General features: G+C 44.5%; 1 protein-coding gene across 1 annotated transcript in view; it reads right to left on the bottom strand.

Moving 5' to 3' along the window:
- Nucleotides 1–23366, bottom strand: part of LOC135897955 (trypsin-7-like) — a 36251-nt gene extending 12885 nt beyond the window's left edge. Inside the window, exons 1-3 of the mRNA XM_065426675.2 lie at nucleotides 23208–23366; nucleotides 16682–16709; nucleotides 4788–4861 (exon numbers count right to left, since the gene is read on the bottom strand). Of these exons, the coding sequence (XP_065282747.2) occupies nucleotides 4788–4861; nucleotides 16682–16709; nucleotides 23208–23321 (216 nt within the window). The 5' untranslated portion in view covers nucleotides 23322–23366. The remainder of the gene's footprint in view (nucleotides 1–4787; nucleotides 4862–16681; nucleotides 16710–23207) is intronic.
- Between the last annotated feature and the right edge of the window lie 157 nt (nucleotides 23367–23523).

The following is a 23523-nucleotide window of genomic DNA, read 5'->3' as shown; positions in this document are numbered from 1 at the left end:
CTACACTTTCTTATTCAACATCATGTTAAGGAAACTCAATTTTTGTTGATGCCTGCACATTGTGGACTAGCACTTTCAGCCAGCTTGGCAAAGGCAGCGCTTGATGAGCAGGTGAGCTAATAACCAACCTTATTCTGCTAGCGGTAAAAACATTCCGAAACCGACAACCACTCGTAGGTAGGAAAAATGAGCCCTCACTTGCTGCACCGGATTACGAACGCTTAGCGTTGCCCTGGATGTCCGGTCTTGTCCCTCTCGGCAGTGCGAAGTTTCCATTACGCCATTGCGATATCGACTACCGCAACTAAACCTGTGTGTCACATGTCACAGGTTGTGTCACAAACCTGTGTGGGTAGGTGTGTGTTTGCCCCATCGAGAAACTTGGTGCATCATGTGGGGACAGAGAATCAGCAGAATATTTTCGGAATAAAATATATAAATATAAATATTATATTATATTTATATATATAAAAATATAAAATATAATTCGGAAACAAGCACGTAATTATAGCCACCCCTCTCACGTATGGGCCTTCCTCTCTCGGTGATTAACATATTATCTTTTGGGCCAGTACCCTTAGCCGACCCCGAAAGGAAGTGTGTCAGATAGTACATCAGCACGTCATTGCGAGTGGGAGACTCTCATGTTAAGCAAATTTTTCTCATTATTAACACCGAATCGCGTTATTTTCGTCATGCAGCATCTTCGTCAAGATTGGCATGACCGCTATTCGAACGGGAACAGAAAAATACTTTATATTGAATATTAACCAACTGTGGATAGTACAGATACATATGTTAAAAGGAATCAAGAAGTGTATATTATATTTCCACTGAGATCCATGGACAATCTCCTCCCCCTTCGTAATCGCGTGCTAGATTTTGGATAGAAGAACAAGCGGGAAAGAATGTTTCAAAGGGCTGTTTGGCTTTGTTTAACGAGAATAAACCTTGTAGAAAACAGCACGCAAGCGTAGAGAGCATAGGTAGCTTCCGCTCTGCAGTGGGTGGTCCCCACAGTCCTGGAGTGCAGTGGCTTTAGTTGTCCTGCACGCTCAGTTGGCCAGTTAGAGCTTGTCCGCGTAGTCGCAGCTCGACAACGCTGCCTCCGATTACAGTGTCCTGGGCTGTATTGTGGGCGTGCGCTATGGTGTGCTTTCTCATGTCCTTACCATATGGCAGAGCGTTATGCATTCATGGCAGTACGGACATTTATAATACAGTGTATCGCGTGGTACAAACTTGTGTAGACATGTGTTTGACCATACTTTCCACCTGGCTACGGCTTCCTCTCGCGGGAAAGCAATATGGGGTGGCTTTAGCGAAATTCGTGGTAAGCAATAGTGTTGTAGAGTGTGCGTCTATACTAGGAGTATCGGCTCGGGGTGCAAGTGCTCGGCGCTTCCCTGTCGCGACTCCTGGTCTGCATGCGCTTCGGCACATACGTGTGCCCGCGGACTACCACGTAAGGACGCATACCTAGGAGTACACACAAAGTGTATGTCTGGTGGGAGCTGGTGTCCTCCAAGGGGGATGGGATGTGGGGCCATCCAAATTTTGGCCGAGAAAGATTTCTGCATTCCGTCTATGCATCCGTCAGGACTATAACGCTCTCCGACGGTGGTCTCGGGATGACGGCTAACGCTATCGCTAGTTCCTCTGCCTCCACAGAGCTGGCTCTGGACATCGACGACGCATTCATTTCCTTCCTGTGACTGTCGACGAATCTGATGACAAATGCGGAGCTCCTTCGGGTGCTGGCTGCGTCTACGTACTCGACGTTCGTTTGATTCTCATATTTCTTCGCTGGCGTCGACACTCGGGCTTGTTGCCATGTGATGGGAAAGGTCTGGTGCACGTTCCTTTGAATCACTGAGGCGAGCACAGCTTCCGGTATTCGTGTGGGGGCTTTCGATGATGCACTTGCCTTCCGTACGGAATGCCTAGAGATGTTTAAAGAAGCAGCATCCCGCTATTGTGCATTGTGATTGTAATGCAGTTCACAATGAGTGAGCGGCATTACGCACTTACTAATCGGATTATATCCTTTTGCCTGAGTCGCCTTTTCCCCTTACTGACTCGTTGCAACTTGCGCGGGATCTGCGTGGTCGGGTGTTGTAGAGTCTGTGTGGTGTATACTGCACCGCCATCCTTTTGTAAGTGAAAGCCGAGGATGCGAAGTTTTCCCACCTCGGGTATTTCTGAAGCACTATTTGCAGGCCGATGGTTCGTGCCAGCGTCTTTTATCATCCTTATGAGCGCTTCTCTCGATTATGCGGAGCTCCGACTAATCCCTGCCGTCGTAGTGTGCTGGACTACATGTATCTTAATGTAGGTTAATCCGTAATGCATTTTTCTTGTTCTCCTTTAAAACCTCCCACCGTCCATATCGTGATGTCATGTGCAGACAGGGCATGTCTGATCCCTTGTATTTTCTCAAGTTTGCCCGGCAGTTTCATCGTGTCCACGTTGAACAGTGTCGGCGAAAGCCCTGTTCCTTGTGGCAGACCTTTGTTTCGTGTGTCTATCGGTGCAATCTCATGTTTCCCAGTCCTACTGTGATTGCACGATTCATGAGAAAAGGCTGCATAAAAGTTTGACGGTCGCAATTTCTGTCACTAAGGTTGGTTTCATTTCAGTAAACGGCGCGAAAATACGAGACAGGAAAGATAGTATGGCAGTGCCTGTCCCGCTCATCTCTCTTGTCTGGTTCTTTCGCACCGTTTTCCCGAAATGAAGAAAACCGAAAATCTCCAGTTCAGAAACTTGTAGAGATGGTCTAGTGGTCTAGTATGGCTTCGTGTCTCACGTTGCCAAAAGTTCCTTTCGGAGATCGAGTGCAAGAATTATTTTCGGGTAGCACGGCATTGATGCGTTCAGTACTACTTGTATGAGCTGCAGAAGTATGCATTGCGTTGCCAAGTTGGGTCGAAAACGACAGTGAGCGAGGCAAGCTACAGTGACCCACGCTATTGCCCAGCCGCTCTATTCTCTTGTGCTTACATTCGCCGCCAGCTGTGACCATATTATCCCCAGACTTTATTCTTTCTGCAGAAAATAGAGTAGGAGGACGTAACGCAGTGACCGCACTTTGCACCTTGTAATTGTCGACTGTTCCTGCATTAAATACCCTGGAAATTGGGAGTGCACTAAGCAAGATTTTCTACATGACCTTATAAGATTTAGCGTAAGCAATGCTTTTGTGAATACCGGCCTCGGTATTAAGTGTTCACCGCAATAAACAAATGTGAAACATTTCTTGCATTTCGTATTTTTGGTAAACTACACAGAAATCACGATGTTGCTTTTTAGACCTTCTGTAGGTTTATTTTTCTACACTTTTATTTTCTTACATGATAGAAACTTTTTTAGGTGCGTAGAACTCATGTAGAGTTTAGTCTCTACTACCGTATACAATACCCTGATAGCCTGATTAACAAACATCATGACTCGTAAGAGATGTTTCCCATTGGTCACCGCGTTCACTAATAACACGTCCAACAACGATAGCATCAACACTATTATTCCAAAGAGTATCTAGTAAGAACATTTTCCCTGTTATGGGGGCCATGGCACATAAGATTGGAGTTCATACGCTCCTTATGCCTGAAAGGAAGACAACAGTAGGTGCTGGTTTCAAAAAGCATTGCGCGAACATTAAAATTACACCCCGTGGTGTAGCCTACTTTTTTTCAGGTGGCATACTTTTGTAAACTATCATAAGATTACCCATAGACAAGATACAATGGGTAGCGATTTCGTTTCTGTAACGTGAACCAGTTAAATAACGGGAATGTATAAGTGCATGCAAAATGCTTTGTGCAAGCTCTCTTGTGCTACAAGAACAGCAGTTACAGTAAAGTTAAGAATGCGGCAGATAATGCCGACCATTTGAATGACTGTATATAATCTAGACATATACGAAGCACATCATGTCCTGGCAAACATTTTAGTCGAAAATTTGCCATAGCATACGAAACAAGGTACAACGGTGGTTTAGGCTGCTTGTCAGTTAAGCATTGCCTTTATACAAATTTTTCTCCGGTGCAGTATTTTAGCCATAATGTGTGCAATTTGTGTGCTTGTACGATCCAGTTGGCCTAAATCTGCCCCTAGATACGACGCAAATTGCTTCTTTTTTCATGGCGCATAACACTAGTTTGTTCTGTGGTTTAGCTTTAAAATTATAACTATAAATTTGCAGGTTGCTAATTGGTATCGTCCTGACGAATGCCACTCCTTGTTCAGTAGGACATGTTAATGGCTACTTAGGTGCTCACCTATTGACATAATGTAGCGCAAGTGTACAGCCAAAAGGAAGACGCGTGCATCTGTTTTTTTGTCGTTGTGCCCTTGTGTTACATGTGGTTAATACTCTTTGTGGTACAACCTTTTTTCTCTCATACATAGTGCATAGCTGTCTGCTGACAAAATCACTAGAAAGACTACTTTGTTTGGTGTTCTATGCACTTCCGAACGACTGCTTGGTGGAGAAGTGTTTGCGTTAGCCACCTACAATGTTCCTCGAGTAAGCCCATACAATGTCTCATACTAAGCAAACATCGCATACAGAATACTACACTGAGAATCCCCACAGACAATATGCGTTCGAAAAAGCAGCACAGTGCAGAAAAGATTTATAATAGTTCCAGAACGCATGCTTATCGTCTTATTTAGGACTCACATATTTATGTAAAGAGTGACGTCAGTTTCTGGCGCTGTTTAATGCGACAAATATACAAACGGAAAGGTTGGATTGTGGCATATTAAGGCCACAAGGTACTCACAATCCACGGAACTTGCTTCCTGCTGATTTCCTTGCCTCTGTATATCCTCCCTGTCGGTTCCGACTCACCACAACCTGTGTAATTAGGTTGACACGTTTTCATGAACGTCGTAGAGCAGTCACTTCTCTCAAATATTTTAACAGATTCTTTAAGTGCCCTTCGGCTGTGTTGAACCGGCCACATATCCAAATCTTACATTGGCTTTGCCTGTAGCATACGATGCTGAGACAGCGTACAGATAACCACATGACTTTTGCAAGGCTAGGCACGCAGCTGTCACGATTCACAAGCAGCAGGAACTGATAAAGAGGGCACACGTATTTTATAGGCAAACTGAAAACGAGTCCGCAGGCACCTCGTCATCTCTTCTGCAATGCGCGAGATCTTCGTCTTTGTATACATCCCGCACATTGGACGTGGCATTTGCCTCCCTCCAAAGAAAGCACCGTCACGATGCTCACCTAGTGGCAGGAAGACGTTTCAGACGAGCTGTGGGTACTTCATTCATGCGCACAATGTCCACTACTTCTGGTGAACGCTGCCTCACCCTGGAGGAAGCAGCAGTGTCAATGATAACCTCATAGTTCGGGTCACTGAGCCGCCGTGCAACCTTGCACAGACCAAATTACCGCCTGAGTAGCTCTTATGAAAGACCTCACCGACAGTTGGGATTCCAAACCCACACTTTATCGCCTGGCTGATACGTGATGTAGCGGCGCCATAGAGTGTAACGTCGAGCTTCGTAGTCCCGTTGTCGGGTGATTCTGATGTGGCCGAGCTGTCTCGCTTCTTCAGCCCGTTGAGCGAAAGTTTCCGCGTCCATGCCTGTATCACCGCAGTCATGTGGCAACATCGCATCAAGCATCGTCGTCACTTCACGGCCATGAAAAAGGCTAAATAGGGTTGGACTAAATCGCCCAGCCGTATTTGATTGCTCTGCGTTTCTGAGCATCGCCACGTTAGTACAGTGTACTGTGAAACATCCTCTACTCGCGTGCTCACCCCGATGCCCAGTGATCGGATGTCGGGATAAGAGGAAGATGAGACGATATTACTGGAGCAAATGTTAGCACGGTGAAGCGCGGTGTAAATTTAAGTGCATCAAAGATCAAAGCCACCAGCTCAGAGAACGGCGCACGAGCGGAGGGGCGAGCCAGTTAGCGCAGGCACACATGCACAGCCACGCTGCCTATTCAGCCAGCTAAAACATAGTCCTAAAGATTTGTTTCTACCCGATGAAATCCACCTCTGGATCGTGGATTGGGGCACCCCTTACAGCCGAAACAAAGTGAAGTCGCAGATTTTCAGTAACCCAAATATAGCCACATAGCTAAGTCGCCCAAGTCGACGCCAATTTTTTTTTCCGTAGCCCAATTTGGCTATATATAGCTGAACCTGGCAACACTGTCCTTGATTTGAGAAGACGCTGTACGTGGTCTCCGCTTTCGGTGCTCCGGAACGTGTGGAGGAACTGGCGGCGGAACTAATCCCAGCTTGGCCAGATTCCCTCGCGATTTACGAACCACGTGCGAGCTCTGTCTCCAGAAGAGAAATGCACATGGGATAGCTTCTGTCCAGCATACCACTCATTATACTTGGCTATGCGCTTCTACTCCTCGAGCCAGTCTTCTGGATCCTCGTAGGCGTTGCCGTGAAAGTTCAGAGGAGATATAAGAGTCAAAAGAATCACCTGTGCACAGCCTGCGTCTTCCATGGCTGAGGCATTCGTGGTAACTGGCAGACTTCCTGGTAGAGGACCAAACTCTGGGCTTAGGCCTAGTAGGCGATGGCTGGCGCGTTGAACGGGTGTTTCGACACCCGGAAAACGTCCTGAGCTTGACGTGGGGCTCTTGGCAGGGGTCCCAAACATTTACCCAGCACCTCCGCCAGTATGACAATTCACCAGCAGCAGGAGCTGATAAAACTGGACACACTTTAATTATAGGCAAACCGAAAACGATTACGCAGGGACCGTGTCATCTCTTCTGCCGTGCGCGAGATTTTCGTCTTTCTCTAATTGGTGCATATTGGATGTGGCACGGCATTAGGGCGTCTCATGGTCCACTTAAGCTCCAAAAAGGGTACGTTTGCCTCAATATTTGTGCGATACTGTCTTTTCAGAAACTCGGAGCATTACTAATTGTTATAAAAGTAAAACTTCGCAAATCATCGTCAACATAACATTAAAAGAGAGAATAATTAGTTGAGAAAGCGACATTGATCCTTGAACCAAATCTTCGCAGAGCAGCAGATCGAGTTGCGAACTCGAACACATTTCATTTTCTTGTAGTTCTAAACGCCATTTATTGCTCTTTGTTGAAAAGAATGACCTTCAAATGTGGATTTCTGTTTGAATATTGTATTTCTAAACATAAAATATATAAACTTCACGTGGAATCCTCTTGGTAAAAAGAGACTTATCGTCTTGTTAACAAGGCGTATGCTATAGGGCACATTCAAGTGCAAGTGACAGCGTCCGCAAACGAGTTCCTAATCGAGTCAACATTTTGGAAGTGATAAACAACTGCATTCTCTTGTCCGACACATCATGACATGAGGGTAATATAAAAAAGGGGAACAGTGAGTCACGACGTGAACACAGTGTTAATTCAACGAGAAATGTGTGATGACACTGCACCGCCTTTTGTTTTACAGGCATAGAAGTATGGCGCGAATAGCTAAATGATTATTTTATCCCTATAATTGAGAGACAAAGTTCTATAGAGGCTGCCTGAAGCAAGCATGCATAACGAATAACTAAACCTGATTCAGCGCACGTTATTAGCCCCTTCCCTTTGTTCCTGAATTGGCGCACATTTGCAGCAACCGCGAGTCGCATGCAGCAGGGCCTTTCGCAAGAACCGTCACTTCGATCGCTGCTTCCTTTAAGACAACGGTACGTGTTGTTATCCGTACCATATCGCAAAGAAGCGACTAGACGACAACACTGAACACTGAATTGTTCAACGGAATGCAAATTACACAAGACAGACTGTTTAAATCGCCCTAAATGTTAAGATCGTTCATACACCTCTACAACTTTCAAATGTACCTTACGCCTATCTAACTACGGAATTAATTGGCCACATTGAAATAATGAGACAGTAACATTCGTTACAGATTACGTTAGGAAGTGTGACAGGAGAACTGCAACAATGAAAATAAATCGCATATCGCACCTCAGCTACAACTTTCACTTGCTTAAAGCATGCTATATTGCGTGTGCAAAGCAGCGTTGTAAGTGCACTTCGCTTAAATACGTAGTGATAATTTTGCAGTTTTACGCAGTAGTTAAAAAGGAACCTGTTGCAGATAACGTAATTCTAGTCTTTGAGCTAGATTATATAGGAAGGCGTACAATTTTTTCATGAGATTTATGAACATGTATTCAAATAAAAAAAATGACCTATTAACTTTTAAATTATTTACCTAAAAGCGCATATTGTCGTATATGAATTGTAGCTGGGTTGTTTGCAAGACGTATCCACTTAAAATGAATTTCCAAGTTACCACCAGTTTGGACATATATGCATCATCAAACCCGGTATTGAAGTGATTTGTTACGCCAGTTACTTTATTTAACAAACCACTCGTTTAAGCAACGGAGCACACACGTAACTGGAGTGCCTATGTATTCTGTCTCACGATTTTTGAAAATATTACTTAGAGACTGATGACAACCTAGAAATTCAATTTAAGTAAATCCGGGAAGAACTCCTTTTCAGGAGGCATGATTTATCTGCCTTCTATAGCCTCTCCTCGGGGGAATGTTTTACAATATGGCACAAAATAAATGTCTTGTATCTTGAAAAAATTCCTCAAACTCACCGCACAGAATGTGTAAATTGCAATGGGCGCCGTAAAGTAATACTACGCATGTTAAGCACAATTTTTTTCTTTATAAACTGAATATGTGTTTCGAGTGCTCGTGCTAGTAATGTCCACCTCTTCGAATAATCCAGCTCAAGAAAGATTATTATGCTGTTGGGCGCGACCAAGTCACAAAAATTCGAAAAAAACGTAACAATGTACACCCAGTATAGAGAAACATTAGCTAAGTTACCATTCACCTGCTGAATAAGTGCTTCAATGCTATAAGCTTGGATATATGGATATAAGCTTTGTCTCTTAACGCATACATCTGGTTCTTGCCTATTCCTAGTTTTTTTTTTGTTCACTGCTTTTAGGCTTCCACGGTTACTGAGAGCATGTTCGATTCTCTCCATAGCATATTTCCTTATGTCAGCTCTCTTACTATTGTTTATTAACTTAGAAAGTTCTGCCAGTTCTATTCTAGCTGTAGGGTTAGAGGCTTTCATGCATTGGCGTTTCTTGATCAGATATTTCGTGTCCTGCGATAGCTTACTGGTATCCTGTCTAACGGAGTTACCACCGACTTCTATTGCGCACTCTTTAATGATGCCCATAAGAATGTCGTTCATTGCTTCAACACTAAGGTCCTCTTCCTGAGTTAAAGCCAAATACCTGTTCTGTATCTTGATCCAGAATTCCTCTAGTTTCCCTCTTACGGCTAACCCATTGATTGGCTTCTTATGTACCAGTTTCTTCCGTTCCCTTCTTAAGTCTAGGCTAATTCAAGTTCTTACCATCCTATGGTCACTGCAGCGCACCTTTGCGAGCACGTCCACATCTTGTATGAGGCCAGGGATAGCGCACAGTATGCAGTCTATTTCATTTCTAGTCTCGTCATTTGGGCTCTTCCACGTCCACTTTCGGCTAACCCACTTGCGGAAGAAGGTATGCATTATCCGCATAATATTCTGTTCTGCAAATTCTAATAATAACTCTCCCCTGCTATTCCTAGAGCCTATGCCATATTCCCCCACTGACTTGTCTCCAGCCTGCTTCTTGCCTACCTTGGCATTGAAGTCGCCCATCAGTATAGTGTATTTTGTTTGGACTTTACCCATCGCCGATTCGACGGCTTCATAAAAGCTTTCGACTTCCTGGTCATCATGACTGGATGTAGGGGCGTAGACCTGTACTACCTTCAATTTGTACCTCTTAATGAGTTTCACAACAAGACCTGCCACCCTCTCGTTATTGCTATAGAATTCCTGTATGTCACCGGCTATATCCTTATTAATCAGGAATCCGACTCCTAGTTCTTGTCTCTCGGCTAAGTCCCGGTATCACACTACGTGCCCGCTTTTTAGCACTGTATATGCTTCTTTTGATATCCTAACCTCACTGAGCCCTATTAAATCCCATTTACTACCCTCTAATTCCTCCAGTAACACTGCTAGACTCGCCTCATTAGATAACGTTCTAACGTTACACGTTGCCAGGTTCAGATCCCAATGGCGGTCTATCCAACGTAAAATCCCAGAATTTTTTTTTTCTTCGGGAGAGAGCACCTTCTAGGTCTCCCATCTTGTCGGTGCATCGGACAGTGATGCCACCGGTGCACGCCGAGTCTCTCAACTTGGAATACACGTGCGTGTCAGAGCATAGGCCATCGCTAGGCGCAGCCAATCCGCCACTGTGCGCCCCCTCACCTAAACACCTGCGTCGTGACGCGCGTTCCCTAGCTGTTGCCTATGTCTCGCCTACCCTTTTCTCCTCTCCAATTCCGTTTGCTTATTGCGCCAAGTTTTGAGAGCTTGCCGGGCACGGATGGAACTCAAGCTTAAACAGCTCCGCTTTTAAAAGGAGACGTTCCACTGAATTTTTTTTATTCGTGGCTAATGTAAGACGAACTGTCGTTTAACTATTATTACAAGGAATAGCGCTTATTAGCACTACTCAGCTTGAGTAACCAGAAAACGTTTTTTCTAAATTACTATAGTTAAACATTACCTTATATGTGAAATGTAATAAGAGCCTATTTTTTCTCACAGAAGAGAATGTCGGGCTAGTTAGTACTGAATAAAAGTTACATAGGCTGTTTCAGAAAACAACTTTGAAGCTTGCCTAGAGCAGATGTAATAATTAGGCTGTGTTGCTTTTACCACCGAGAAAGACATAATAAAATGACTCGACATAATAATGGGAGAAATATGTTGGAACCGAAGACTGGTTTAGGTTTTCTCCCAGCACCTCCAGACGATTATTTTCAATGCAAGCATTTATACCCGTCATAGTACAGAGAAGTTACATCTGTGCAAATAAGAAAACAGTGCTAATTTTCTGCAGCAGGATTATTTCCAGACGATTTGACTAAAAACCAAAACTGAACATCCAATGAACACTGTAGAAGGCCATCAATGGCTTAACTCGGCATCTTATGGTCGGGCGCGCATAAAATGGCGTTGTCAAGCAGAAATTCTCTTTGATTAATCCTCGCTTAGAGATGATGCAAGCACAGTAACGTACCACATATGCTTCAGCCAAAGGGGGGACAATTCCGCTGTGCGATATTTTGAGCTTGCGGAATGATATTAGCCTGAATTGATCAGGTTGCCTAAACTATCAGCGCCAGCTTTTTAATCTGATAGCAATCATATGGATACTCAAGGCGAATTTTCGTCGTTGCAGTCGCTGTGATGTTCTTTATCACAAGGTGTGTGATAGAAAATCACAGCCACTTAAGTATCCTTACGTGATTTGAATCTCAAAGCATTTTGACTTTCTAAGTTATCCCCATTAAGGACTTCTTAAGTACTAGAACGTGTGCGCATTTCTTCCTTCGCTTTCCTTTTTCTGTGTTCGATAATTGTTAAAATTGTCATTACTCATTCAGTCGCGAATTATGGTGTTGTGCAGGGAAAATTTTAACACTTGCAGGTATTGACGTTTTAGGTGTCCAGAGCGCGAAGAAACGAATTCACCTCTCTAGGACCATTGTATGCAAATATGGTGAATTCCTCCTATGAAGACATCGTAGCTCAATACTAACTTTGTTTTTCGCAAGTACACTTTGGTATATTACAGGAAGGATGCCAATTACTTATTCGAGGCTATGATATCGGAACAAACAGACCTTTTCAGCTGCGATACAAAGGAAAACATCGCATTACAGGCAGTGTCTCTGGTTTTCGTCACACACTTCTCGTACTTGCACCACTACGGAAACAGCGACTGGACTTTCTGATGCTAGTGGTCCTTCGCATCGTACCTCACACAACCGCAACACGTTTAGAGCAAGGACGTTGACATAAAATCAGCTATTGACGAAGGACATTAAAATAAACAATGCTATATTGCAGCACAAGCGAAATTCTGAATTACAAAAAGAACCTCCGCGCTTCTGCGGCTCAGCTTCGCCCGAACGAAATTCTATTGACCTTCATCAAACTAGGAGCCACTGATATCCTGACAACAACTCGAGGAGACGGCATAATTTCCACACCGACTTCATTCGATTGATGGTCCGGAAATGTGAGCGTCTACCATCTGCACGGTCAAACAGTGCGCCGGCAATCTTTGCGCCAAAGTAAAAATTGCCACCACACAAACTACTGAAAACAAAATTTCATTATTCCACAGTGAAGTAGAAGTCCGAAAAGTGCAGGTAGCTCTAAATTTTCATGCAGTTCCCACGGGCCGCTGGCGTGGTAATGAAATAGTGAGTAAGTCACGGTGTCTTCTTATAGAGGCACGGATGAAAACAGGGTCCAAACTTTTCAGTAACAGAAATTTGAGCATTGAGTAACTGTTTTTCATAAAACGTAGCTCTTTCTTGAAATAAAACTGGGGTAGATAACAGTTCTGAATGATCGAGGCTGTTGTAAAAGAGAAAGTTGTAGAGCGACAAACTAGAGCTTACGTACAAAGTGGAGTCGTCCGTCTTCAGACATCTCTTTCTTCAGTACAGTGCTTCGCCGCTTCATATCAGATCAAGTTCATTACGTTTATTCATGTCTCTAATATTACCCCACCAGTATGCAACATGAGCCCTTCATTTTTTTTTGTAAAGATGGTTACAGAGAAAGTCGCATCTCCACATGGAAACACCATGACTAAAACGCGAACATCAACACGAGAACAAGGGGAAAGACGGAGCCAACGTTTCGAGAAATGGAGGTCTTTTTTCAACGCGGAATATGGTTTACTAGGTATACTGTGTGGCGCAAAATACATTTCTTGAAAAGAGACAGAAGAAAGTAAAACAGTGAAGCGCCAATTGACGCTTCACTGTCTTCCTTTCTTCTGTCCCTTTTCAAGAAATGTATTTTGCGCCACACAGTATACCTAGGAAATCTAAGCACCAACTTGCCCAAGAAGAAGTCCTTTTTGACATATGCTTTCCTCGGCCTAGAATTAGAGATACGATTCTTCTAAAGGAGAGAGGAGGTAAGGTGGGTGGGCGAGGCAACAAACGAGGGTGTGTTACTGGCGAGGGTGTAGAGTTGAAAAGAAAGGGGTGCTATTCAAAGTCGGTTGAGGAGTGGGAGGTAACGTTGTGTGTCAGCCGATTCACGTGTCACTGCAGGTTCTTTTTTTTCCTGGAAGAGGCCTGGACGACGGGAGGAGGCGCGAATTACCTGCTCTGTTTGAGATCTGTGAACTGTCGTCTATGAAAGTAAAAATAAAAGTAGCGGCAGCAAATGGCTTCCGCCATTTTCTGTCGCTACTTTTACTCTCTCTTTCAGAGAGACGATAGTTCGCTTGAAAGCCCACGTCTCGAAACATTGTCTCCCGCTTTGACCTTGTTCTCGTGTTCTTATCATCTAGATTTTCCATTGCAATTTCTTTGTCTAAATTCTTGTACACCTCCACGTTCTTTTTGTGTCGAGTTTCTCTCGTTTTTGATGACGTGAAAGTGTCTTTTACACTTTCAATTAACCTGTACTTGGTTGTCTACTTTATTGACCTATTCCTCCATTCTGTGTCCGCACTTTTCAGCTACAGGCACTTGTGCACTTTAGCCTCCCACGTATTTTATTCCAGATTCATGTGTATTCTTCAAACGTAATTTTGATCGGCGCTTCTCTGACTTCAAAAGAGGCCCAATCTATGTCACTCAGCACTGCCTCATTTGTGGTTTTACCGTGATCTCCCTAAGCCAACCCGTCTACCGACCTTTGGTTAACTTCCAGCACCGACAAGATATTCAATTTTAAGCTCACAATGGCACTTGCAGGCGTTAACGCTTGCTCCATTACTCTTTTCCAGATTCCATACACCATCCAAAATGCTCTACGTTTACTTATTCTGCATTCCACTTTCCCTTTATTTTCCGACTATCTTGGTGGGCACTTCAGTAAGTTTTTTCTTCGTTTATGCATGCATACGTCGACGTATTTTTATGGCTTGACTATGGGTATTACTTGCTCTTGATTTGACACCACGTAATTACCTTAAAGTTCATAATTCCCGATTTTTGTGTGCTAAACTTAACGCTTAGATTTGTTGCTGGTTTACCACACACACATTCGCAATTGTCGGCTATCATTTTGTTGTCCGCTATTAGCAATATGTCGTCTGCACACATCAGTCCAGGTACCTCCTGCTGTACCATTTGTCCATTCCGGATGTAGGATAAATCAAAGCCGAATTCATTGTTTTCCTGTTGCATTTCTGTGCCCTTAGCGTTTAAAATGTGAATAACAATGGAAACTTAGGATATCCTTACTTCCGCCCTTGACGATTTTTTCCCAATTCGTCAAATTTTCGGCTTTCTCGTACAATTTGTACCATTCCTTTCATGATACTTCTTTCACTTTGCGGGATTGCAGAAAACTTATGAGCAGTACATTACGCTACGTCACCGAAAAATTCTTGCAACTGATCACTTGCTTGCTTAAATGCCGATCTGAAGTTTCTTCCATTGACGGTGTGCATAAAGTTGCACCACGTGTTTTTCTTAAAAGAAATATTGGCATTTTAATGGGACTATTTATTTATCGGGTATTTTTAATGCGACGGAAATGACGTGGCTAAGCACTCTAAATTAGCAAGCTATTATACCTTCTGCTAATACATTTTCAACAGTACATGCAATAATATGTTTAATTACATTATCATTTACAGCTGGCTTCTCCTATGTCGCAGATGTCGCAGGGGGTGTATTTCTGCTTTGACTAATTACTTTGTGTACGCGCTAAAGCAAATATTGTAGTCTTAATGAATTCCTAAATACACTACAATTTCATTTGTAAACTTAATTAGTATATGCAGGCTTCTCCAGTACCTGCACATCAGATCACGTAGTACTTCATATAGGTCATATCATAAGAAGCCAACAAACACTGACACCAAGGACACCATAGGGGACAAAGAAACGATAAATTAATAGAAATGAAACTGGATGAAAAAACAACTTGCCGCAGGTGGGCAACGATCCCACAACCTTCGCATATAGGTCATCACCTCTGAAATGATGTGCGCTGCCTCCATGTAAGCGGTTTCTACTTCTTGTCAGTGCGCTTGACTAAGATGTATGTGGTGTTCCCATGAGACTAAGTCACCCGCCGTGGTTGCTCAGTGGCTATGGTGTTGGGCTGCTGAGCACGAGGTCGCGGGATCGAATCCCGGCCACGGCGGCCGCATTTCGATGGGGGCGAAATGCGAAAACACCCGTGTGCTTAGATTTAGGTGCACGTTAAAGAACCCCAGGTGGTCAAAATTTCCGGAGTCCTCCACTACGGCGTGCCTCATAATCAGAAAGTGGTTTTGGCACGTAAAACCCCAAATATTATATTATTATTATGAGACTAAGTCGCTGCTTATCCTGCGCGGCTGATCGTATTTATGTGTTTATTATTTATTTATTTATTTACTTTCTTAGGTAATTAGTTACTTAGTGAGGAATTATATGTGGCTGCTGCAACCCTAGAAAGGGTAATCGCAGGGGACGAGGCAAAATAGAGATGGCAAAATACTCACTGAACATAAAGGCAATAAATTCAGTACTCAATCGCAGCTGTAAATTACACCAATGAAAAGGAGCTAACGTCACCGTCCAACATATTCCAGCATTGGAGTGCACGAGGGAAGAGGCCATTTTTAAATTCCTCGGTTCTCTCATAAATCGGTAGAATGAAGACAGGGTGAAAATTTCTAGCCGTAGATTGTTTGACAAGCTTGATCTAGTGTATAGATTAGTAGCATTGGAGCAGTCACTGAAGTGTAAAGAGCTTTAAGGTGTTCAATGACGCACATGAATAGCAGTGAGATTCAAAAATGACATGTTAGAAGGGGTGTGAAATTTACTCACCATAACGTTGGCTTTCTCTTCAAGTAATTATAACATCAATATGTCGAACGTTAAGTTCGGATTCTTCATTTGCGAGCCACTTTCAAACATGGGACGAACTAAGGTCTCATTGGTAAGCAATTTGGCAGCCTTAGAAGCTCAACGAAGCATTTGTAGTGTGTCACCGAGAAGAGAAAGTAGTTACGTACAGGTTCAATCAATGTGTTTTGACCACGGCAAATTATGTGTGTAATGGAACACCCAAGTAGTCACATTCACACATTTTAAAGCGAAGGACCAAGAATGGCCGATAAGAAAGAAATATGGCTGAGCCGTACGTCTTCAACAGGGCATACAGACTTGCTGAACTTAAGGTTGGTTTTTCCAGCATCGCACCATCTACAACATTATTCAAGGGAACTGTAAGAAAAAGGCGATCCTCATTGCTTGTATTGGCATGGTAAACAACGTAGTCTGCACAAAGTCAGACCTGAGATGAAACATGGTCTGGTAAATAATTGATGTAGAGAAAGAAATGGAGGGGACCCAATACAGAACCTTGCGAACTCTGCTGGTCTCATCAAAGACCACATATGTTGCTGTGGAGGTTTTGTACCAAATTCTTATCACAGCAGGCATGCTGTTTCGGCGCAAACCAATTCATTATGACACAACAATTGTCTTCTCTCCCCCCCCCCCATACTGCGCAGAAATTTCAACGCTCGCAGGACCTAGATTAGCCGAAATTGCCAGTCGTGTCAAAACTTAACGAGAAAACTTAGATGCCACTTACCGTCACGATTGAGCCTAGTATCCAGTTTCTGTAATAAACAAGAATACAGCACACTTTTATCCCAGAGAAAATGAGGCGAAACTGCTAGATACCCTTCATAAATTTCTTTTAAGAAATCAGTAATGCTACTTATCAACTTATAATTGTATGTGCGTTGAACTACGAGTCAACTCTGGCTTCACGAATGAACTGCTAATGTAGCGCGTCTATTTCCTCTCTATAGACATTGATTTTGTATGCTACTCTGTTATTTTTTTTTACCGCATCATGCGTCTATTTACCATTGCTTACGAGTTTTCGGGTTCTTGAAATCTCTCGCAAACGGCGAAAGCTGACTATGTTTATTAGCACTCTTTCAATTGCTTGCCTCCTACGTATGCGGCAGGTGATTCGTACTCCTTTCTCCTATTTTATTTTCAAGAATATTTACATTGCCACCGCCCATATGAACTTTGTGGTGGATGTGCAAAAGATTGGCCTTTGGGAATTTGTTCCTTGTATGTAAAACACAAGGATCTGAAGTGTTGATTCGTGGCTCTGCAAATAGATCATAGCGATGAATATCGAGGTGTGAAAAAGTACCTGTAGCAACGCAAACTTTTTGAAATGATGCTTTCATCTCTTCTCTCCCCTTCTTGAATGCTTGCTGTTGCTACCTTGTCATTTCTACAATAACATGGGCCACCGGATATTCGTCACTGGTTACTATAAAAGGAATAAACGACTCGGGCCGCTGTGTAGCTAAGAATTGACATGTGCCACTGCGTATTTGAATGTTCGTAGTCAATCCCTAAAATGTGTTTGTACTCGGGAGAAGGTGCCCAGAAAGACACGTAGAACGTGAGTGTGACAAGGGCACGAAAAATATTGTTACACCGCATGAGCAAGGCAAGTCTGCCTCTTACAAATACACCTGCCGCACGCAATAAAGCGTTCTTTCGTTTCCTGCTACTCGGCTGTCTACATGGTGTCAGAAGTGGGGCGATGGTTCATTTCTTTACCACTGCCAGTTGGCAGTGAATGGATGTACGGACTGACCACAAACACCCAGTGCAAGAATGGCGTCGACTCTGCTACATGCACCATGCCACTGGACAATACTGTACACGCGTTTCATAACTGGAGCCCATGGGAAGTGAGTTTGACCTTTCTGCAACAGTGACGGGACTCACCCGGCAGTCTAAGGAAATACAAGTCGCAACTTTTCTGATGACGTGAGGTGAAGACGGGAGACGATCGTAGTATGCTTTCAAGTTCGACAGCGTAGACGAGAAAAAGGACTACGAAATCATTTCAGCAAAGTATGAGGCCCATTACTTGTCGTCTGAGATTCTACGCTTTAAGAAATTCCAATTTAGCTTCAAGAACGAACAAGAGTGAGAGTTATTTAACGACTGGGTCATATAACTGCGAGCTCTCGGGAGCAGATGCGAATTCGGAGCGATCGAGGAGCGGCTGATGCGAAGAATAATGATTTTAGGCATCAGACATAAAGACTTACAGCAGAAATATCTCTCGGGAAACCCCTTGTGTTCAAAAGCACCGGAAATGTGCCGCGCATGGGAGCGAGCAAAATATTAACTTCGAGAAATAAAAGCCAGAACAGCGAACGCGACTGTCGCAGCAATCAGTGCAAATTCAACGCCTTGCTCCAACTGTGGTCTTCAAGGCACCAAATCTGGAAATTATTGGCTAAGGGCAAACGCTACAACTGCGGCAGAAGCAATGATTTCGCTCAATCCGCCGCCAGACACAACGAAGACCAAGTCCAACGGCACGAGAAATCAACCAGGTTGTTTTCGGAACTGAGGAATGCTTCCTGCACGCATTAGCACGCATTAGAAGCGCATGCTATTGCCAGTGAGGACCGTTAGTCGGCCGCAATTCTTATCGCAGGCGCAGGAGTTGATTGCAAAATGTTCACGGGGGCCAACTACAGCGTCATGCCTGACGCGACGCTCCAAAAGTTAACTACACAGCCGGCACAGCCGTGCTCGACCACTCTGCGCGCCCTTCTTCCGCCACATCCAAAAACTCCTTCAAGAACATCACTTTACGTAGATCTTATGCTATCTTCGACTGGTCGCTTCCATCCCCCGAAGCAGAGTCGGGCAGATCCGGAGTTCCCCGAGCTCGGAGGTAGAGGACGAGCGCGCAAGCTGAACGTGCGACTCGCTCTCGCAGGATGCAATGGCAGATGCTAAACCACGTGACTGCTATCAACGTCCGATGTTTCGCTTGTCGAAAGCTCCCGGCGCTGCCGGGAAAACCGGCGTACGCGCCGGTGGGACGAGCGTTCGTCGCAGTGGCCTAGGTTGCCTAGGTTACGGTGGGCCGTCGCCAACAGCGGCGACGCGGCTCTGCGATGACGTTTCAATTTCGACGACTGCTCCGACGACAGGGCTCGGAGCGCCTCAGAGCGTTCGAAGACGGTGGAGAGCAATCGAGAAGAACCAGCGGAACGCAGGGCGCGCACCCTCTTTCAACCAGCCGAAGACAACGCCGCTCGCGAGAGCGCTCCAGAGCGCTCAGAAACGACCAGTAGAAGATGGCATTAAAAGAGTTGTCAGGCGAATTCTTTATCTCCACCCAATCCATGCCAGTAACAGTCAGTGGCAATATTGCTGAATTCTGGGGACTGATATCCCGCGTGCGATCAATCAACGTGCTGCCCAGGAAAGAACGAAGCGCCGGTTGCTTTTTTTTTTAATGATGTACTCGAAGGCTTCAGAGAATTGAAGGGCGTTACCGACCACATTGAGTTCAAGTCAGGAGCGTGAGGAATCGTCAAGCCAGCAGGAATGCTCGCGGATGCTCTTCAAGAACGCGTGAAACAGGAATTCCATAAATTCGAGCACGACCTCGTCGTTGCAAACTGAACCTACTCTCTGGTAAAGCCACATGGCCGTAGTGGTTAGAAACATCAAAGGACGCATTTCTTATATGCTTCGGGTTTGCACAAGGGCTTAGTGGGGGAGCACTACGATATGCCAGCACTATAGTTCCGCGCTTGCAGGGGGCGAACTACTTTTCAACATTAGATGCATCGTAAGTGTTTTGGCACATAAGGCTACATAAAGAAATTCATTATTCTCCACTGTGAGCACTCCCTCCAGCCGCTACAAATTTCTACGCATGCCCTTTCGCATCGCCTCGGCCTCGCACGTTTCTCAGTGGACAATGCACTAAGTAGTAGAAGGCTTGAGTGGCGTCGCAGTTGCAATGTATGACGTTCTAGTCTGGAGAAAGTCTCGAGAAGAGCATGACAATAAACTAACTGCTTCATTTGTACGGCGCAAGGAGCACAACCTAAAGATCAATAAAAAGTGTCATTTTTGCAGCCCCAAGTTAGCCACATGGGGCATATCCTCGCACAAGAAGGACCCTGGCAGGATATAGGGAGAGTGGCATATATCTTCCAAGGGTTACCACCGAAAAATCGCAAGGAACTGCAACTTTTTCTTAGGATGATTAACTACGTGGCACGTTTTATCCCCAATATCTCTTCGCTGTCCGCGCCTCACTGGGAACTATTGAAAAAGAACACAGCATGATTCTGGACACACGAAGCTTTGGAAAGCTTCCTGATCAGTCGGGCCTGTCTCAAAAATGCACCTGTTCTTGCTTATTATGAGGAAGAAAGACCGCTGAAGGTGTTAATGGATGCAAGGCAGCAACCGTCGGGGGCACTTCTTTTGGAAAACGGACATCCACTCTCCTACTCGTCACGTTCGGATACCGAAGCTCAAAAAAAAAAAAATACGCGGAAATCGAGCAAGAAATAGCCACTGTTCACGGGTACGCAAAGTTTGAAGACTACGTCCTTGGGCTGCGAGAGGTCGCCGTCGAATCCCATCGCCCCGAAACTGAATATTTAAAGAACCGCTGTGTGAATTTCCGTTGCGCTTGCAGCGTATGAGACTCGCTGTTCAGAGGTTCCCTATAATTGTGGCTTACAAGCCAGGAAAAAACTGTTGGCAGCGGATGCGCTGTCGCACTTTTTGAACAAGACGGAGCTAAAAGAAGAATCACTAAATTTTCATGTACACCCTCTCTCTTCACTTTCAGTCTCTTGTCGGCAACTGCAAGGAACCCATGAAGAGTCACTCAAAGATGCAACAATGAATGAATTGTGCAGCTAGTCAAGCAAGAAATGGCCCGAGAGCAAGTAATTGGTCTCGTTGGACCTGTGCGCGTGATGGAACAATTGCGACGAACTCCATGTCGAGGAATGTTTTCTGTTAAGTAGCAACAAGCTGGTCATTCCTCCAACAGGACAAGAAGTCCTTCGTCAACAGGACAAGAAGTCCTTCGTCAACAGGACAAGAAGTCCTTCGTCTTCGTCTTCAGCTGCAGACCGGGGTGAAGCAAAAATTAAGGGAAGATCCAAAGAAGTTAACCACTGGCCTGGCATGTCGGCGGATATTGCTACTCTCGCAAAGACACGCCCACTTTGTGAAAGGTACAAGAGCAGCAGCATCTGATTACCTTTGCTTAGTCACGATATGTCTACTTTGTCGTGGAAAGTAGTCGGAGTAGGCGTTTTTACCAGGAGGGCAATGAGCACTTTATTATGGCAGATTTGTATTCCGTCTTTTTTTTTTCGAGGTTAAACCACTTCCGTCAAACATCAGCATAAGCAGCGACAAACACGCGCATGCAAATCTATGCCACACACGCCATCCAAGCAAATATATGCAGAGATACTTCCGCCCCCTCCCCAGTTCAACGGCGCGCGCTTTTGCTGTTTTCCACACAGCTGCGCATCGTCCACAAGACTTCCTGTCTAGATTACACTCGTGGTAGAAGCATGGCTGAAAGTGTAGTTCAGGAAAGAAAGAAATGGCTAAAGAAGTGGTGGTTTCGAACGCTGGAGTTCTGCTGCACCTTGCTAGAACGTGGGAACATGTCAAGGCGCGATCTCCTGAGTCACCTGCACGAGGACTGGATGGCCGTAAGACGAGCACTAAATCGCCAGTACTAGACGGCCACCTCAAACCACAAACCGTACCGAGCAAAATGGCCCGAAAGCCACTAGACGAAATGCGGCCGAAATACCTCGAAATATAGCAGATATTCATACTGGCTCCACGGTGACCATTTATGACCCACTGGTTCCATGGTGACCGTTTAGTGGTCGTCGTACTCCCATCGAGCACCACGCTCTCATGTCGTTGCGTCAGAGAATGGACGGCACCTGTGACCCATGTGACAACACCTGAGATCAACACAATGACAGGTTTTCTCCCAGCAGACCGACAGTGCGTTAGCGACGTGGCAGTCCTCCCGTCGACCGTGCACCACCGAGCAACAAGTGCGTCCGGTAGTGCTTCGTGGAAGTGCATGACCGCGTAGAGAGCAGCAACGCTCTCCTCTCCCAGAACGCCGCATATAAGCAGATCAACAGGTGCTGTGGAAATTGAACTGTTATTTCGTTGTACATTTCCTTCTTGTGCTTTCTTTGCTTTTTTTTTTCTCCCTCAAAGGAAGGAAGATGTGACCACGGGCAACGTCATCAAAAATATTGTTACAACACATGCGCAATGCTGGTCTGCCTGTGTAGGAATACGCCTGCCTCACGCAATAAAACGTTCCTTCTATTCCTGACGCCCGCCTTTCTACGGAGAGGCAAAAAGGGAACAGTCAGCAACAAGAGCAGCTGAGTATAGAGAACGAAGAGAAATAAACCAACTGTGACGAGAGACAGAATTGAACGAGGAACTACGCAGCAGTGAAGAATTGTGCAGCGAAAAAGCCTGCAGAGAAGTCTCGAAGCTACCGCAAACCGAAGCAGCCCAGCGGGAAGACAGAAGTTAGCAGAATTACACCAGAGCGTGCGTTCAGCTGCAAGGATAAAACTGCGCAAACGTGACGGGGACATGATGCGAAGACATTTCAGGAAAGATCATAGAAAACTTCACTTATCAGCTGTTTCCAGGTACGCATGGGGTCCACCCGATTCGAGCCGCAGTATAGGCATGAGTGTCACGCCTGCACGATGCATCGTGTGCGCCTTTGCAGGACCATGGTTTTCTCTTCCTCTAAATTGTTTGTAATCATCTTCATTCTATTAACCCACAATGCCAAAATTTATTTTTTGGAATTTATCTTTCTATAGATAAAATTTTAAAAAATGAATTAAACACCCTTGTTAATATTTTTTTCTGCAAATAACTAGTTTTATCAAAAAACATGCTATTGTAGTTTCCTGTTCTAACAATGTCCACAGTACCAGGGTCCTCGTTGACCTCGAGCATTGTTTTATATATTGTTGCTTGTCAGCTTTTGTCATCTGCGTTCCCGCGGGTAACTTTGGATAATAATTGAACTTGCTAAATTACAAACTCTAGACAGCTTAGAATCTTTCCCTAAGTCACCTCATTCCGCAAAATATTTGTCACTGCATAGTTCTTTTATCCGTTGAGACAAATGCCCCTTTAACGCTTTAACGCAGGAAGATAACCTATAAAAATAAAAAAGACAATTATTTGACAATTTTTTGTCCTGTTACTGTGGAAGCACTTACATCAGCAGCGGTTCCATGCAACAATACGAGGATGCCAAAGGCCACTTTGAGGAGCTGGAAACAAGGGATATGTTGCACAGCTTCGAAAGATGGCATATTTTCTCCTACGAACATCCACACAGGAAGTGAAAATGGTTATGTCGTAACGCGAAGCACGTAGCGTGAATTTTTACATATGAATCCATATGAAATAGTATCTTCGAAAATACAAGAAATTTATTTTTCTTCCGGTGATGCACTAGTTACCTCTCGATTGTCAAAAGCTTCATTTTCCGCGATGTCCACCTCGTAAACCTGTCGGAAGATCTTGATTTTT

The sequence above is a fragment of the Dermacentor albipictus genome, chromosome 10 (genome assembly GCF_038994185.2).
Source record: "Dermacentor albipictus isolate Rhodes 1998 colony chromosome 10, USDA_Dalb.pri_finalv2, whole genome shotgun sequence".
Taxonomy (NCBI): Eukaryota; Metazoa; Arthropoda; class Arachnida; order Ixodida; family Ixodidae; genus Dermacentor; species Dermacentor albipictus.
Note: the sequence above shows the minus strand (reverse complement) of the source record. Positions and strands in the feature narration are given on the sequence as shown.